Genomic DNA, 18,053 nt, shown 5'->3' with positions numbered 1-18,053 from the left:
TATAAGAATTTTAAGATGTGTATATGAGTGAATTTTTGCAGGAATGTACAAAAGTGGCCTTTTTCTACTAAGAGCTGTAGCTCTCCAGTGAATTTCAAATCTGTTCTCCACAATATCAAGATGCTAGAGCTTTGGAGAAAACAACAGTAAATAATTTTTTTTTACTAGGGAGACAATTTTTTTATGACTAGTTTACAGAAATGATTGATTTAGAAAAATAATGATAAATATTCCCTCTACTTTATGAAAGTCCACGCTTAAAAGCTTTGTTTGGTGTAACTTAAAAATGTCTGACAATATGGGAGGAAAAATATTGGATTAAAGGTGTTGACATTAAAGTTTATGTAGCAAGGACTTGGAGAATTTTCGTGTAAATACCTACAGATCTAACTGGTAATTATTAACATTCACTTAATCTTTCTCCTTTGGTTAAAACACTTCTAATTATGATATCTAGTTTTGCTATGATAATGACATGAATATTTCCCAGTCCATATTTATTTTCTGGTCCAGAACTGAACAAAGTAAGTACTGTGGGAGCAGATTTTAGTCAGTTTAAACATAGTGGAGAAATGTAAATTTTTGTGGATGACTCTGCAGTTTGGATTTAGAACTATACTGTGGAACAAGAGAAAAATACTCTGATCCAGGGAAAATACTCTGATCCAGACTCCTTCTGGGAGAGGATCTAATAAAAATGTGATTGTGTTGCTCAAGATGCTGTCCAGTTGGATTTTGACCTTCCAGGGGTGCCATCCCTCAGCCTCTCCAGGTGGTCTGTTCCAGTGCTCACTGTATGTTGTGTTTTGGCTTGGTCAGGAGTGGCCACTCAGGCAGGATATCTTCCTGCTCTGCTGTATCTGGTCCTTTTCCTGCTCGTGCAGGGAACCGTGTATATGCTTTATTGAGCTCAGCTTTGATGGACAGCTGTCCTGTGCTCTTTTGTCCTTCAGCATCCCATGTGAGCCTGCCTACCAGGTCCCCAGAGGAGCCATGCTTTGCTCTACTGCTGGCCCATGTCATTTTTCATTTGCCTTCCCCACTTCCCTTAGATTTCCTGTCACACATGAATGCCTACTGCTAGCATCTGTAAATTGCCACAGCAGAGTTATGAATTATGAACTGTTTCCAAATAAAGAGTAGTTCTGGTACAGTTTTAGGTGGGGAACCTTAGGTACCTGAGCTGGTTATCTGGATGTAATGTCTGCTTTTTATGGTAAATGTCTCTGCAGTTCCCTGAAGTTTTCAATAGCCCATAGGCTGACTCAGTGTTTTAAAACATTTATTTCTAAGTAGCAAGACTTTAATACAATATATTTTATCTAATATCACAGTATTAACTTTTTTTATCATTGAAATACCTTTTTCAGATTACATATTTCAGTCTCTGGTATTACAATAAGCAGAATCAACGCAGATGGGTAGATTTGGACAAACCTCTGAAAAAGCAGCTGGACAAATATGCCTCGGAGCCAACTGTATATTTTGGAGTAGTGTTCTATGTGCCTACTGTTTCTCAGCTTCAGCAGGAGATTACCAGGTAAACCTCTTAGTATAAATGTCTATGTGTTTATAAATTTGCTGTCAGCATTCTGAAATGTATAGTTTATTTGAAAGTTGTCTGCTTTCCACTGCCTTTCCTATTTTAGGCAGAATGTTTGTTCAAACTGTATGCTAATTTATCTTTAGAATAAATAAAATATGTGATAAACTAAGCAAGCAACTAAATTTTATGATCTTAGGAATCTGCTCAAACCTGTTCTAAGTAACAGGCATACCTACGTGGTCAGACTTTTAATTGTTTTAGTCCCTTCATTGACTTTTGAATTTGTTTTTAATTTGCTTGATTTTTAACTTGTTTGTTTGGTTTTGGTTTTTTTTGTATTGAAGATCCATATTTTGCTTTCATGGACATCTATCCTGCACAAAGCACTTTCAGATTTTATTAAGCTATGCTTTCTTTATTTGGCTTTCAGTATTTCCTGTTCTTTAGTATGGTACATTGGCAAGCTACAGGCTACTTTGGCTTGTGATTTTTTTTTTTTTTTTCGTATCACTGAGCCATAAATATGGATGTTAGTTCTGCTACTATGCGTATGTTTCTACTGTGAAACTGGGGAACATCACATAATTGTTGCTGACTGCAGGGGGGAAGTAAAATTGAGCATATATACTAGCCAGTTATTCCTATGGGCCTGTACATTGGCTTCTAATGGCTTAATGTGTATAGTTCTATTTAATGATTATTTTTAATTGGCAATTGAGTACAAAACCCATAGCTGGATTACAAACAACGTATTCTTATTTCAAAAATATGTGTTTATATCAACTAACCCATTTAAGGTAAAAACTTTAAGTTGGCCCTGCTTTGAGTGGCGAATTGAAGCAGATGATCACTCAGAGGTCCTTTTAATCTTAATTTATTTTGTGGTTACATGGACCTGTCTCTGTTCCTGAAATACCCTGCCAGACACCTTTCCTGCTAATTGTGATAAGAATGCTTTTCAGGGTCACCAGGTGCAGACCTGTTGGTGCAGACACTGGTGCTGTTGTGTACTGCTCAGTGCTTGGCAGCTTTAGTTTTTGGTTTTATGTGTAATTTCTGAAAGGTTTGTTGTTTTTTTTTTTTTTAAGACTGAAATTTTGTGTTATTTCTCAGCAATTTTAGCAGCTTCAAAAATCTCTGGTTCCTCTTCTGTGTTAGTGTACTAGAATACATTAGAGTAAGATAAATATCGAGGTATTGCGTAGGGAAGATAAATTGCCTGAAAAACCTTAAATAGTCTTCTCTGGAATTTTTAAAATAATATGATGTTTATTCTGGAGCTTTAACAAAAATTTGCCAGTGTGCTGCCTGGTAGAAAGCAGAAATTTATGTGCCAGTCTTACGCTTGTGTCTTAGAGGATGGTACTTACTTTGATAGTACGAGTCTGGCTTAGTCTCAGAAATCTGTGTGTTTTTTCATGCCCGTTTGATATAAATGAGATTGAACATGTTCAAGCAAATTGTATGTTTAATGTACACCAGGAAGTGGAAATGCTATAGATAAAAAAAGATGTGCTCTGTGTGGGTAGTGTTAGGATTCTTTATCTATAAGTTTACTTTTAATAGCAGTTCAATGGAAAGAGCCTACCTTCTGTTTCTTGACTGGGAAGACTCATTCTCCAAATACCTTGGGTTTTTTCTTTTCCATTTTTTGAAGGTCTGGGTTTAGTCCCAGCTGTTCTTGTGTGTGTTGTATAAGGATGTTATGTACTGTCATATGATATACTGGGTTTTTGTAGTATATCCCCAAGAGTATAATCAATATTTATAAATTATCAGTGTATTTAACAGGGCAGTAGCAGTGATGGAAGACAGCTGTCTATTAACATGAATAAAATTTATGTGGCGTTTACTTGACCTTTCTAACCACTGAACGAATTACAGCACATACTTCCATGTTCTCAGTACAAATAACCTTACTCCTCTAGAATTAACATACAATATGAGGAAGAACTTTTTAAAACTAGACTTACAGAAGACAAATCCCCTCCTTGGCCAAGTCTGTGTAGTTGTGATGGCAATTTTGAGGTGTTTTGGGCTCCAGATAGAAAGTTCTGTGGATGACTGAATGGGGCAGAAAAATTCAGGCACATAGTGGCTCAGACTGTGGACAAACAGCACAGGTAGTAGTGGTTGCATGTACGAGAGATGATGCAAGAAAAGAATAGATTAAAAGAAAAAAAAAGTGCCTTGAAAGTGAGAACAAAATTAACTCAGAAGTTGTAATGCAGAAATGAAAATCCCTACTGGGATTGAGAGAATGTACATTGTTAGATCTATTGGGAGAGAATGTAGCAACCCAGCAGCAGTTTACTGAACATTGTAAAGAGACAACAACAATAATTTTAAAGATTGAAGAGATAAAAAAAAGAAAAGAGGGTTTGGTAGTAGATAGAAATTGTGTAGGTTCTTTAAGATTACTGATTCTAGAATGATACGTGAAAGTTAAGGGAGACAGGAGTTTTAAAAGACCTTGAAATAGTGGGTCCAAATCATGAGGAAGACTACCCTCTACTCAAACTGGGGAATGCAGAGAGGAATAGGAAATGAAGGCATAGTCTTCTACTCTCTTAAAAATTAAGAAGCCTATGTTAGCTTTTTCTTTTTTCTCCCCCCTTGTAGGTATCAGTATTACTTGCAATTAAAGAAAGATATCTTGGAGGGCAACATTCCTTGCACGCTGGAGCAAGCAATACATCTGGCTGGTTTAGCAGTTCAGGGTAAGTAAGTAATTGTACCAACTAGCTAATGTTGCATTAGAAAGTTTAGTGATATATTTTCTATTGTCTGTTTTCTTTATGTCACTCCAGAGACCCAATTGATTAAGTTATGAAAGGGGCTTGCTCCTTAGGACTTTGTCATGTGGGCTGAGGAGAGCAACAATTGGATCAGTGGCCCTGAACTTGCTTCCCTGCAGTCCTCAGAGGTGTACCTGGGCATCTAACATGTCGTTTCAGGAGCTGGATTTTAATTAGACATTGGAGTTCCTTTGGGGGCAAAGACTTCAGTTGTCTGCCTACATCAACACATACTTCCTCTGATTCTGTTAATGAAGACTCTTTATTCTGACATATCTTCATAAATAAGCAACTTTGAATATATTTGTGTTTCCATTTTTTATCCAAAATTTCCTATCATATAAGGTTATCTCAAGTTAGTGTGCAAGACTGTAAGCAGTTCTTGTGTTCAAATCACTCCTGAAAACACATTTCTGGGATAACTGTATGAAAAAGACAGCTTCATTTTTCTTAGCTAGGGTCAGATGGGATGGAGTATACACTATTCCTGAGGTTGTCTGCACTGATGGTGTTCAGTGTTCCTTGCAATGTGCTTGTCTGATACTAATCTCTCAAAAGTTTGTAATGGCAACAGCTGTGTTTACTGTGTTTGTATATTGTTATTTGTATATCCTTCACAGTGAATGCCACTTCAGTACATCTAACAGCAATTGTAAAACTGCCAAAATTGAACAGGACTTAAAATCACTGGCAGTATATACAACCAAAGATTTTTTTTTTTTTTGTATTTAGTTAGTTATATACATTGGTTGTATCACAGTAAAGATGATGATGATGTTTTCTTGAAAATGTGGTTACCATTGGACTAGGATAAATTGTATTAATGCCTTGTTTATATAACAGTGAATCTGTTTAATTCAAGCCAGGTTTTAATGGTCTTCAACTGAAAACATCTTGCTGTGTTATTTGTATGTATTTGGACAGTATAAACATCTCTCTGCTCAGTGAGTTGTTTATAGAAATCTTTCAATATAACCCTCTTTACAGATAGAAAATATTTATCTTTTTAGCTTTAACTTTCATTTCTTATTCCTGTTTAAGAGATGAACTGTATATGTTGATAACACAATGAAAAAAAAACTCAAAAAAAGCACAGGTTCTAAATTAATGTGCTCCAATGACTGAAGTAGCTATAACAGGTAGGTTAGTAATTTTAGCTGGTCAATGAGCAGAAGCAGTGCTTGCTGTTTCAAGTCAACTAGTTTCAAGAATGATCTGTATTTAAAATCAGTACAATAGTTTAATTCTAAACACTGCTTTATCTCAAGAGTTGTATTGGTGTAGTGTGTCAGAGGCACTCCCCTTTCATAGAAATAACTTCCATGTTAAGTGTTTTTTCATTTCTTCTCAATCCACAAGGAGTGTTACCAGTCATTCTGAACAAGGTAAAAAGATGGGATTTTTTTACCTTTTCTCTTTATAAACATTATTGGTTGGTTTGTTCTGTTGTTTTGCTTTATGATTGTAGTTCAGCGGGATGGAGGTTTGCTACTTGGAGAGCCTGCTGCAATTAGTTGGGTTTTGAATAATTTTATTAAATATGTTTGAATCAAAGATTTTTTTTTTTATTTTTAGCGGATTTTGGAGATTATGATCAGTATGAATCTCAGGAGTTTCTACAAAGATACGCTTTGTTTCCAGTGGTAAGTACTTTCTTTAAATTGGTGCATTTAAATTATTAAATTGACAAATTTAAATCCTTCTTAAAATTGGTAAATGCAAATAATTTTTAGGAGGCTTCCATGATCCGTTTTTCTAACTGCTCCCTAGTCTGTCAAATTTAGTAAAGGTTTTCTTTGAGATTGGAGTGAGATATGACACCTTATATTATGCAGAAACAAAGATGTAGTAAGATCTTTTCAATTTTGTTCTATATTACACTGAAAAGAAGGTTGACGTACAAATGGGAGAGTGAGTAAAACCACTTCAAAACAGTGTTTGTGCTTTTGGGGTTTATTTGTGCATATTACAGCATCTAAGTTCCAAGACTAGACTCAAGGGTTGATTTGCACATGTAAAGAAACTATAACCATTTGATTTAGTATAATTTTTTGTATTTTATTCCACAAATGCTATTTTACCTTAAGGGTTGGCTACAAGAAGAAAAAATATTGGAAGAAGCAACACAGAAAGTTGCCTTGCTACATCAGAAGTACAGGTAACATATCTAAAGCTCTTCAATGCTTAATTTTGGTCTTCAGTAGCTTCTGTAACTCAGAAAGTTGTGAATCTTGAAATGCAGTTGGACTAATTTTGCTTCCCATTTAAATGAGTCTTTTTTCTAGTACATCTGTATTAAAGTTACAAGAGTTTTTGCTGAATGAAAATGAAAAAGAGAACAGAATATTTAGTAAAATAAATTAGAGGATTCAACTTGAAAAGAATACGGGACACAATTAAATAGTGTGACTTTGCCTGTATCATGTCCCTAACTCTTGTTCATGTTCCTGACTCTTGTTCATGTGAAGTTCTGACCCCAGTAAGGATGTTTCTTGATAAGCAATACTGGGAGGTATTAAGGGCAGGAGAAATGCAGAGAAACTGTGCCAGAATACTTATGAACTTAGGTAGAAAGGGGCTAAGGTGCAGTAGTCCAGGACAAAGGAAAGTTACTTTCTCTGTATCAGTTCATTAGTGAAAAACGTTTGTGACTATGTGAGTAATACTGAATATTTTCCCCTGTATTGTTTTAAAACAACAGTTTGAAAATTGCAGTTGCACTTATCTTTGAAATGCACTTGTAACAAGATTGAATGGCTCAGGTTCAGCAAAGAAAACTTAATCTTCATGACGTTAGGAAAAAGGGAAGAAATTAAGAGATGTATGATTGAAAAAGTATTGAGAGACATAACAATGAGCATGACAGGATTTTTCAGGTAGAAATGATGCCTTTTTTGAGATAACTGAGGTATGTTGGTGGGTAGGTAAACACAAGACTTTTTTAAGCCCTGTGATACTACTGCAAGTCTGTGAGACTGTCTTTGTCAGTTGGTCTAATTATAAAGAATTCTACCTTTGCCTACAGATCTTGTCCTCATGCTTTCAAAGTATTACAGTAAAATAGTCAGCATTTAGAAGATGAAACCTTCTTTTCTGAAATATAAAATGCCAGACTTCCTAGTTCCCCTATAGCAATATAGAAAACATTCATGTCTTGAACATGTGTGCCTCTGGTAAAGTAAGGAAATGTGGAGACAGTGCTGGATTTGATCAAGAATGTGATAATTGTCTGCCAGCAGTAGAGATGGTAGTATTAACTAGTAATCTTTGTTGCCATTTACCCCTAAAGATGCCAGAGAGAAAGTTATTAGAATCAAAGTGTAAAGGCTGAGCCGAATATATCAGCCATTGGTGCAGATAAAAACAGTACATTTGATCTCTGCCTGGGTGTCCTGGGGATGCTTTTCAAGCTTCGACAGTGTCATTAAGAGTAAAAAAAAGATGATATTTTCTTAGTGGCAGTATTAGCTGATTGTTGTTTTATTTCTAGAGGCCTTACTCCTCCTGATGCAGAAATGTTATATATGCAAGAAGTGGAAAGAATGGAGGGCTATGGTGAAGAGACTTATCCTGCAAAGGTAAATGAGGTTTTCATCTTTGTCTAATTGCCCTTTTCTCCCTGTTTAGAGTGGTTACTTCCTGCCAAAAGTAAATAAAACCCAAACCACCCATAATTTTCTGCTCCAGACTTAATAAAAGTAGTTGTTTCTTAGGTAACTTTGCTTTTGAAGACTTTCTTCTCTACTTGCATAATTTTTTGCAATTTTTTACAGGACAGCCAAGGAAGTGACATATTCATTGGAGCATGTCTTGATGGTATCTTTGTGAAACACAAAAATGGTCGTCCTCCTGTTGTATTTAGGTTAGTATTGTTCTTTCATAGGATGTCTTAGTGAATTTCATATTTTAAGTCTGTTTCTCACAAGGAACAACGACTGTTAGACATTATATGTATTTATGCATTTGATAAACCTGAACATAGTCTTGTAGTCATCATGCTACAGTGAATACTGAAGCCAGTGAGAATTTCTCAGTGCGTTAACTGCAAAAAGAATCTCTTTAAGACAGATCAATTCCAATACACAAATATTTAATATACAGTTGCATTGCAAAATATTTATTGAATCAAAAAGGAGCAATTCTTTGCACATAGGGCATCTTAAATCCTGAGACTGTCACATCAATTAATACAGAAATATTCATTTGTGAAATTGTCCAGGAATTCCTTTCATATATTATATGGTGAGAGTTACATGATAATGTTTGTTTTATTATTTTGGATTCATGCATTGTTTTAGTTTGTTATTGAATGTTCTTATAAATTATAGACGGAGCTCTGACTTACCTAAACACTTAAAATTCAGTCTTCACGTGAAATGGCTTCCCACTGACTTTAACATATATTGCTTGGGCATCTTTTGGCAGAATTCAGAATAAAATTTAAAAAAAAAAAACATTTTGAGATTTTTTATAAAATTAGTCTTGGCAATTTAGTTTTTATTAAAGTAAGAAAGGGTTTATTCTTAGTGAACTTTAATCTTCTAGAATTGAATTTTTGACTGAATATGAACAGAAATCTTGAAATTCTATGGTCCAACAGTTACTGAAACTTCACTACTGGTGATTTTCTGGGATTAGAGAAAGTAGCCAGCTATGCTTCTTTCTGTCAGTAGTTTGGTTTAACAGGATTTAGAAATTCACTACTGTTAAATGTTCTTCAGAAAAATTTCTGTCTCAGCTGTGTTAGGAGAGCTGATGATGAGCTCTTTTTAATTGTCTGGTGTCATCAAACTGCCCTGCTCTGCTTTTCTGCAGCATTAAATTAAGAAATGCACAGGGTGCACAGGGAGAGGAATAAAGCTTTGTACATGCACTTCACATAAATTCTCAAAGAATACTGGATGCAGTGTCTGTAAACATAGAAAAAAAGTTGCACATTGGGAAGCATCAGAAAGTATTTATATTCCAACATCAGGATCCAATTTTCTGCTCTTTTGCTTGTTTGTGTATGACTGTGGGCAATTCCATCATGGATAGCAATATCATGTTATTTGGGTGGCAATAAAGCATAGACAAATGACCCATTAAGATAATTTACAAAGACTGGGTTATACTTGAGATTGGTTCAGGTAATTTCATAGTTGTGTCCACAAGGGCTTATGAATGAAGACCTTAAATCTGATGGATATTTTTCTACATCAGAATGGAGACATTAATATTTCTCTACCTCATACACATGAGGAAATAGCTATGGAAAATGCTAATAGACACCTCTATCTAATGAAAATGGGAGTCATATAAACATCTTTAGAGAGAGCCCTATATGCAGGTCATGCTTTTTCCATGTGTTTGTGTACTGCAGAATATTCTTTTCATAAATCTATTATACAGGCTTTATTTACACTAACATAATACTAATGGTTCTAGCTAAATTTGCATTTAAAAAGAAGATGAATAAATATATTCTATGCAATCTAAAGTTTTTTCATCTGTCAGTGTGTGAGAGTTCTAGAAAATGTGTATAATAATGCCTTAAAAGCTTTGTTTAGTGTAGGTTTAATTTTTTTTTTTCCTGGAATGCTTTCAAGCAGATGGGACATTATAATTTACTGATGAATAAATTTGTCAAAATTTGATTTTTTTTTTAATAATTGGAAGAATTTCAAAGGGAAGACAAGTAATAATATTACTGTACATATTGTACATCTTCCCAGGAGTTAGTCACACACACGTTTTTCTTTCAGCAGCCATTAATGGTATGGAAGTGATGGTCTACAGCTTGTTCAGATAGATCAATGAACTTTTCCACAGAATAATAAAATGGTATTTAACAGAATCATAGATTTATAGCATATACTGTCTTGAGAGGGACCCATCAGGACCATGGAGTCCAACTTCTGGCCCTGCACAGGAGCCACACCCTGTGTCCTGGAGCATTGTCCAAATGCTTCTTAAACTCTCTCAGGCTGGTGCTGCTCCCCACTTCTCTGGGGGTGGTCTTGTCCTGTGCCCAGCCACCTCTGGGTGAAGCACTTTTTCCTGATATCCAACCTAAACCTCCCCTGACTCAGCTTCAGGCCATTCCCTCAGTCCTGTCACTGGTCCAGGATGGAAGAGATCAGTGTCTGCCCCTCCTCTTCCCCTCATGAGGATGTTCTTTATCCACATTCTTGATGGTGGTTCTGGTTTGCAGTTGCATTTTTTGAGGTTTGAAAATCAGAGCTTGTCCAGTCTTATCCTGTTCCTCTTGTCTGCAGGTGGCATGACATTGCCAACATGTCCCACAATAAATCCTTTTTCGCATTAGAATTGGCAAACAAAGAAGAGACAATTCAGTTCCAAACTGTGAGTACATTTTTATTTTTTTCTCTAATTCATCAGTAAATAAAAACAAATTAAGACTGATAATTTAATTCAAAGGTTAAAAGCTACTATCTATATATTTAACAGTTTTGAACTGTATGAGTGAGTCAAATGTAATTACACTGTCTTTGGCCAGCTTTCTGTGGGAAGGCGTTAAAAATTGGACCTTTTATGTTGAGTACATTGAAGCGTCTGATTATGTGGTCATAAAAATTTTCATCCATTCCAGTAAAATTTCTAGCATGTTTTTTTGACTTGAATCAGTGGCAATTAAAGATAAATATAGCCTTAGAGCTTTGCTGGAGTGGGCCATGGCATTCCTTGCAGAATTAATTTTATTCAGCATCTACCAGTTGCTTTTGTCAAAAGGCAGCTGTTAACAATCCCATGGCAGTATTAACTGTAATTGTGTTAGTGTTACATCTGATAAGGGTCTCGAGCAAAAGGCTTCTACTTTCAAATAAGTAGATAATACTCTTTTCATAAGTCTAAGAAAATTGTTAGACTAGAGTGTATATTTGGGTCTGCAAAGTAGAGTTGTAGGGAAAACTTGGTGACATTAATAAAGTTACATTAAAATTAAATCAGTCAATGGTATTTTAAACTTAAAATTTTCAGTGGCTTGTCTGAAAGCAAGTGAAGGGTATAAATGTTTGACTTAATGCAAATACTGGCTTTTGGTTTTTTGGCAGGAAGATATGGAAACAGCAAAATATGTGTGGAGGATGTGTGTGGCTAGACACAAATTTTACAGACTAAATAAATGCAGCCTGTAAGTAGAATACATTAGCAAAACTCTTGGTGCCCTTGCAGCTTCCACTGGGAAGTGAAATCTCCCACTCCCTCTCTAAAGTCTTTACTGTCCTCTTTAGATGACTGGGGTTCATTTTCTTAATCTTTTTTGAGAAAATACTTACCATCAGTTTTTGAAATACATCCTGCTTTATATCAGAAGACAATATTAAGTGCTGAAATCTTACCATAAGTAATAATGTTTGGCCTTTGCTTCTGGATCACAGTGCTGTGAGTGACTTCAGTTGCTTTGGGGTCTGATATTGCTATAGCTTGTGAGCTGCTGGAACCAGTAGGGGTTTGGTCTGTGTTTGGCTGAACTGCTCTGAAAGGACACTAGAGGCTTTAAAAGGGCGGGCAGTGCATGTGAAGCACTCCTGAAATGTGCTGGATTGACAGCTAAGAGGTATGTGGTTCTTTAGATATCCATGGAATCTGTATAGCTCAAGTAGCACCAGTGCAAAGTAAATTTAATACAATTCATCAAATTAAGTTTTAACAGGCTGGTCTCCAGCTTGTAAATCAATGGCTGGAATTTGAGCTACTTTACTGGAACAGCTTTCGTTCAGTTAAGTTTCTTCAGTCAAAGAATAGAGAATTAGACACACTGAATAATCTGTCATTGGACTGGTTCCCATATGTTTCACTCCTCTTCATACATGGGAAGATAGATGTTTGATATCTGCTGAGGCCTGTGGAAAAATAATCAAATATTTTGTGCCACATGTGACTCATTAGTGTGTTTAATGCTAATTTATTTGAGAAGTAAGATAAATTTGAAATAGAGTAAACCACATACCTCAAAGCTTGTAAACTTGACTGTCTTTTGAGAGTGATAAGAAACATTGATAGAAGTAGTGTGTTCATGGGACTTGTGCATTTCTGTCTAAATAACATGAGAGCGGTAGCTCTATATTTAATGTTTCTAGGATTTCTTATTGTAACCACAATGTGGCTTTACATGAGGTTAAGTCCTCAAAAAAACTTTTCTAGTTATTTCTTCTCTTAAGATTTCTTGTCATCTGGTCCTGTAGCTGAAAACTGTCTTATGCATGTCTGTAACAACTTCAGGTGTTTTTTTTCTAAATCCGTACATACCTTGTCTTTAGAGACTCCTTGGACTCTCCACCTGAGGAGGGCTCCCAGAAATCTTCCCTCATTCTTTCCCTTCCACGCTTTCCAATCCTTTCTCGTCCTTCACTTCCCAAAGGGTGAGCTTAAAAGCATCTTTCTCACTAAAGAAAAAGCAGTTTCTGCATTTGTATCATGCTGTCTTTTGACCTGTCTTGCTATGAGATACAGAGCAGAGGTGCAGTGTAGGGTGGGGGGTAGAGGAGCTTAAGACTTCTGAACTTTAAGTCTGGGAGCCAATCCACAAATTATGAAAATTCATTACCATTAGCATCAATGTTTGAACATACAAATGCTAATGCAGTATAGTAATGCTCTACAGTTCCTGTAACATCTGTAATGTTACAGTCCCCATACAGTTTTATGTCTGACTTGTAGAACAGGCAATGTGTAGAACAGGAGATTAACTGAGATATTTTGATCTTGGGTTTTTGATTTTGCCTTGTGATGGGGGCTAATGCACAGAGCTCTTTCCTTTAGAGACTTGTGTGGAAGACTAAAACAGGCCTGGCTCCTGGAAACATAGAGTGATTTTTAATTGAATTTGGGAGTTCTTTCTGATTTTTGAAATAGGTCTTGCTATTGCTAAAAATAATTTCTTACCAATAAATTTCTTCTGTAGACAAACTCAGCCAGTTACAGTGAATCCTGTTAGAAGACGATCTTCATCCAGGATGTCCATGGTAAGGAAAGCAAATAGCTTTATGTTTGCATTTTTTGGATTTCAGTTGACTTTGAATCAGATATTACTTTCCCTCAGTGAAATGAAATGAGCAGTGAAAAAGATGAGTCTAGTATGTGAGGAACTGCTTCTGACTTGTAGGAAGAGCTCTTGTGTAATATCTAAATACTAAAATTAAAACATTTTCAATGAAAAATATTTTAAATATCTCTGTTTTCAGCTTGAACTCTGTCTCTAGGAGACTATCCTAGATGTCAGATGGCAAGACACAATCTTGGGTTAGTGGAGTGTAATTTCAAGTTTTTTTTCCTGGTTTTTAAATTATTTATTATGTGACCTCAAAGGACAAACTTACATTCGAGATTTAGAGAAATTATTTAAGACTAAGGCTTTGTATGTTTTTATTTGTAGTATTATACACATTATAATAGAATATAGTATATAATGAAAATTATTACTATGTGTACAGTATTATATATAATGTTTATATATATATACACCTATATAAAATGGTATATATTATGTATTAAAAAAAAACTTCAAGAATTCTTTTTAAAATGAATAATCAGTTTTTAACTAACAGTAAGATGTTTGCTTTTTTAGCCCAAACCTCAGCCTTATATGATGCCCCCACCACCTCAGCTGCATTACAATGGTCATTATAGTGAACCATATGCAACTTCCCAAGGTAAGTTCATAAAGTCCATGGCCACACTACACAATTTTAGAAGTTAAAAACTTAATTTATATTTGTAGCTACTTTAGCTATAGCTGAGTAAATAGGTGAATATGGGGTAGGTTTGTACTAGAACAGTCATTGAAGTGCTTGCTGCTACTCTAGACACGTAGGCTAATGTGTAAAACAGTCATGGAATCACAGAATTATTTAGGTTGGAAAGGACATTTAGGATCATCAAGTCCAACCATCAACACAGCACCCTCAAATCCATCCGTAAACCATGTCCCCAGGTGCCACATCTACAGGTCTGTTAAATACCTCCAGGGATGGTGATTCCACCACTTCCCTTGACAAACCTGTTCCAATGCTTCACCACTCTTTCCAAGAAGAAATTTCCTAATATCCAATCTAAACCTCCCCTGATGCAACTTCCCTGAGGCCATTCCTCTTGTCCAGCCGCTTGTTACCTGGGAGGACGCAAACACACCTCACTGCAGTCTTCTTTCAGATAGCTGTAGAGAGCAGTAAGGTTCCCCCTGAGCCTCTTTTTCTCCAGGATAAACAGCCCTGGTTTCCTCCACTGTTCCTCCTCCATATCCTCTCCTATGGGAGATGAGCAATTCTAGTTAGGAGAGCATGTACAGCAGCTGTAGACTGAGGAGTCTTGTATGAGTTTAAGCTGACCTTTGCTTTTTCTGGTTCATGTATCAGACTGGTATGTTACAGCATTGTGAGATCCTTGTCAATATTGGTCTTAATAGCTGCAAAGAGATTGCCCCAACAATTTACACAACTAAAAATTTTTTTAAAAAATTAAATCCAGAAGGCAGGAAGAAAGACATTTGTCTAAGTTTGCTAGACTACAAGGTGTAGATGAATTCAAAGGCTAAAGAGGTTTGCAAGTTATGGACTTGGTATATATTTGATTGAAATAAAGAAAGAAAAAAACCCAAGCAAACCCTAACTAATCCTCTGAAGCAATGTAGACTCCTTATCTTAGCAGTTTACAGCAGAGTCATGGCTGCTTACTCTCATTATTTTGATTGTTACACATTGTGTCTTTAATTAACAAAGTTGCTGCCCTGAAGAGCTGAATCTAATATTGTACAAAGTCTCCTCAAGTTTGATAAGAACTTTTCAGATCTACAAATGTGCTGGATAAATAGTACTCTAAAAGGCCACCTCACTGGGAAGGGAATAAGCACATTCTCTTTCAAAGCAGAGTTACACAGGTCTGAATGAAATGCAGGTATTCAGCTACATTCAGAATGTAACTGAATTCTTTGCAGTTTAGAGTTGTAAGTATTGCTCGGTACTTGCTACTACAAGTGTCCTATTATTGAACATTTTTTTCATAAAACAATTTTTGATCGTCAGCAAATTCATTAACCTAAGTGTGGCATTTGTTTTGGTGAACCCAGACAGTTAAATCATGAAGGCTTCTACAGCAATGACTGAATCTGGAGACTGCCAAATTGTACATCCAATGAAGCAGTAATTAAAATTATTAAACATGTTTTGGATGTATAAACTGTTAGAAGATTTTCTTTACAGTGTAGGTGTATATATATATATATATATATATATATATATGTATGTGAGCAATATGTGGTGGTAGTTTAAACTGCCTCCAAAATTTCTAGAGAAAAGTTAATTTTATTTTTTTTTGAGGTCTTGTGATGCTATAGCTACATATATCCTGAAGGAGTAGAAGAGAGAAGAGCAAGGGGTTTATTTGCTTGTTACGGGGCTGTTCTTAGGTTTTTGGTGGTATTTTTGTTTTGTTTTTCTGTTTTGTTTTTTTTTTTCTTTCTTTGCTGTTTAAACCAATTTCATTAGTGCAAATCCTAGTATAGACATTAGTTTTTTCAGTGGTGTGGTTTAAGATTGATATGGATTTTGTTAATCTTGGACTGAAACTTAGGAAGCCTATCCTAAACAGAAGAAAATAATTCTTAAACAGACAGTGTTTTCCCATAGGGATTTACATGATTGAAATAAACATAGTACATTATTCTGGTGTATATACCTTGGGTGTCAACAACAACAGAAAAGCTGGGATTTTGGTTTGGGTTTTTTTCCTTCCCATTTCAACACATAGCTAAAAATAACTGAGGTTTTAAAAATCACAAACATTGCCTTAGCTACATCTTAATAGAGGATAACTTTGTTTGATGTCCTGGACATAAAGATTGTTCTTAAACTTTGCTTTCAGATAACCTCTTTGTGAGCAATCAGAATGGATACTACTGTCACTCTCAGACTAGCTTGGATAGAACCCCTCATGACTACAGTGGTCGGATCCGCAATGGGAGTGTCTATAGTGCACACAGCACAAACTCCTTGAACAATCCACAGCATTACTTGCAGCCATCCCCCATGTCCTCTAACCCAAGCATTACTGGAAGTGATGTCCTCAGAACTGATTATGTCCCATCACACAGACATAGTGCCCTAATACCACCTTCTTATCGTCCCACACCAGACTATGAGACTGTGATGAGACAGCTCAACAGGGGGATGGTGCACACAGATAGGCAGAGTCATTCAATGAGAAATCTTAACATCAGCAACTCATATGCTTACAGCAGGCCTGATGCCTTAGTTTACAGTCAGCCTGAGATTCGAGAGCATGCCCACTTTGCTGCCCCACAGTCTAACCATTATCCATTTAACCTGAACTACAGCTTCCACAGCCAATCCCCCTACCCCTATCCTGCTGAGAAGCGCCCAGTTGTCGGGGCAGTCAGTGTGCCTGAGCTGACAAATGTGCAGCTCCAGTCTCAGGATTACCCAGCACCGAATATAATGAAGACTCAAGTCTATCGGCCGCCTCCCCCATACCCGTACCCAAGACCTGCAAACAGTACTCCAGACCTTTCACGGCACATCTACATCAGCAGCAGCAATCCTGATCTCATCACAAGGCGAGTGCACCACTCTGTCCAGACATTTCAGGAAGACAGCCTGCCTGTGGCTCATTCTCTTCAGGAGGTCAGTGAACCTCTGACATCGGCACGCCATGCTCAGCTGCAGAAAAGGAACAGTATTGAAATAGCAGGCTTGACTCCCAGCTTTGAAGGAATAAGAATTAAAGAGAGGACCATGTCAGCTTCTGCAGCAGATGTGGCTCTTCCAAGAGTTATCTCAGAAGGGTCACAGCCTAACATTCTTATGGAGAGAGTGAAGCAAAAAGAAGCTGAGCAAGAAGAATGCGTGAACTGTGATCACAAGAAAACCCTTTCAGATGCCACTATGCTGATTCACAGTAGTGAGGAAGAAGAAGAATTTGAAGAAGAGAATAAGGCCAGTACAAGTCTTTCTCCTCTCCCTGAAGATCAAACCCAACTTTCATCTGTTATGGGAGGTTATTCTCATGATTCAGTACTAAACTACCCTTATAGCTCTGTTGCTTCATCTGCTGGCCCTTTGCATATCCTTGAGCCTAAATTACACATCACAGAGGCAGAAAAGAGAATGAAAGATATGAGCCCTGTTCATTTACTAGTAGAAAGCCAGGTGCAGAGAAGAGGGGAAGGACTGCTTACTCCATCTATGTCAGAATCTGATCTTACAACATCAGGGAGATACAGAGTAAGGAAAGATTCAGTAAAGAAGAGACCCGTGTCTGATCTTTTGTCTGGGAAGAAGAATATTGTGGAAGGCCTTCCCCCTCTAGGTGTAAGTGGATACTATTTGTCTTGTTTTGGGTTGTCTGTAGCAGTTGATTGTTGTTTTTGTTTGAGGTTTGGGGTTTTTTACTCAGTCTGAGATGGTTTTAAAACATTTGAATTAAAGTTACCTTAAGTTTAACCTTTATAGTTCTACGTTTCCCTGGTTAACTTTGATTAGCTATCTTTTATCACCTTCTCTGCCATGTCTGAGTTCTGCTTGTTTAGTCCAACCACAAATCCAGCTGTTCAATCTCCATCCATCTGAAAACTAACCTGGCTAGGACTTTTAGAAGCAGCTAATTTAAAATGAGTTCTAGATCCCTATTCTGCCCTCCTTCTTATCTGGAGCAGAAGCAACTCTTTCCATTCAACTTTCTTATCTTTCTCT

At 36.5% G+C, this 18,053-nt stretch overlaps 1 protein-coding gene across 3 annotated transcripts in view; it reads left to right on the top strand.

Moving 5' to 3' along the window:
- The window catches only part of PTPN21 (protein tyrosine phosphatase non-receptor type 21), a 45,506-nt gene that overhangs the window by 13,282 nt on the left and 14,171 nt on the right, over positions 1 to 18,053 (top strand). For 2 of the 3 annotated variants that reach the window (XM_030274809.4, XM_030274811.4), the window contains exons 3-14: positions 1,371 to 1,540; positions 4,169 to 4,266; positions 5,920 to 5,987; positions 6,432 to 6,502; positions 7,835 to 7,922; positions 8,118 to 8,206; positions 10,602 to 10,689; positions 11,400 to 11,479; positions 12,609 to 12,710; positions 13,253 to 13,313; positions 13,916 to 14,000; positions 16,207 to 17,672. In XM_030274809.4, coding sequence (XP_030130669.2) covers positions 1,371 to 1,540; positions 4,169 to 4,266; positions 5,920 to 5,987; positions 6,432 to 6,502; positions 7,835 to 7,922; positions 8,118 to 8,206; positions 10,602 to 10,689; positions 11,400 to 11,479; positions 12,609 to 12,710; positions 13,253 to 13,313; positions 13,916 to 14,000; positions 16,207 to 17,672 — 2,466 coding nt within the window. The remainder of the gene's footprint in view (positions 1 to 1,370; positions 1,541 to 4,168; positions 4,267 to 5,919; positions 5,988 to 6,431; positions 6,503 to 7,834; positions 7,923 to 8,117; positions 8,207 to 10,601; positions 10,690 to 11,399; positions 11,480 to 12,608; positions 12,711 to 13,252; positions 13,314 to 13,915; positions 14,001 to 16,206; positions 17,673 to 18,053) is intronic. The other variant, XM_012574288.5, reaches the window with a different exon arrangement.

The sequence above is a fragment of the Taeniopygia guttata genome, chromosome 5 (genome assembly GCF_048771995.1).
Source record: "Taeniopygia guttata chromosome 5, bTaeGut7.mat, whole genome shotgun sequence".
Classification (NCBI taxonomy): domain Eukaryota; kingdom Metazoa; phylum Chordata; class Aves; order Passeriformes; family Estrildidae; genus Taeniopygia; species Taeniopygia guttata.
Note: the sequence above shows the minus strand (reverse complement) of the source record. Positions and strands in the feature narration are given on the sequence as shown.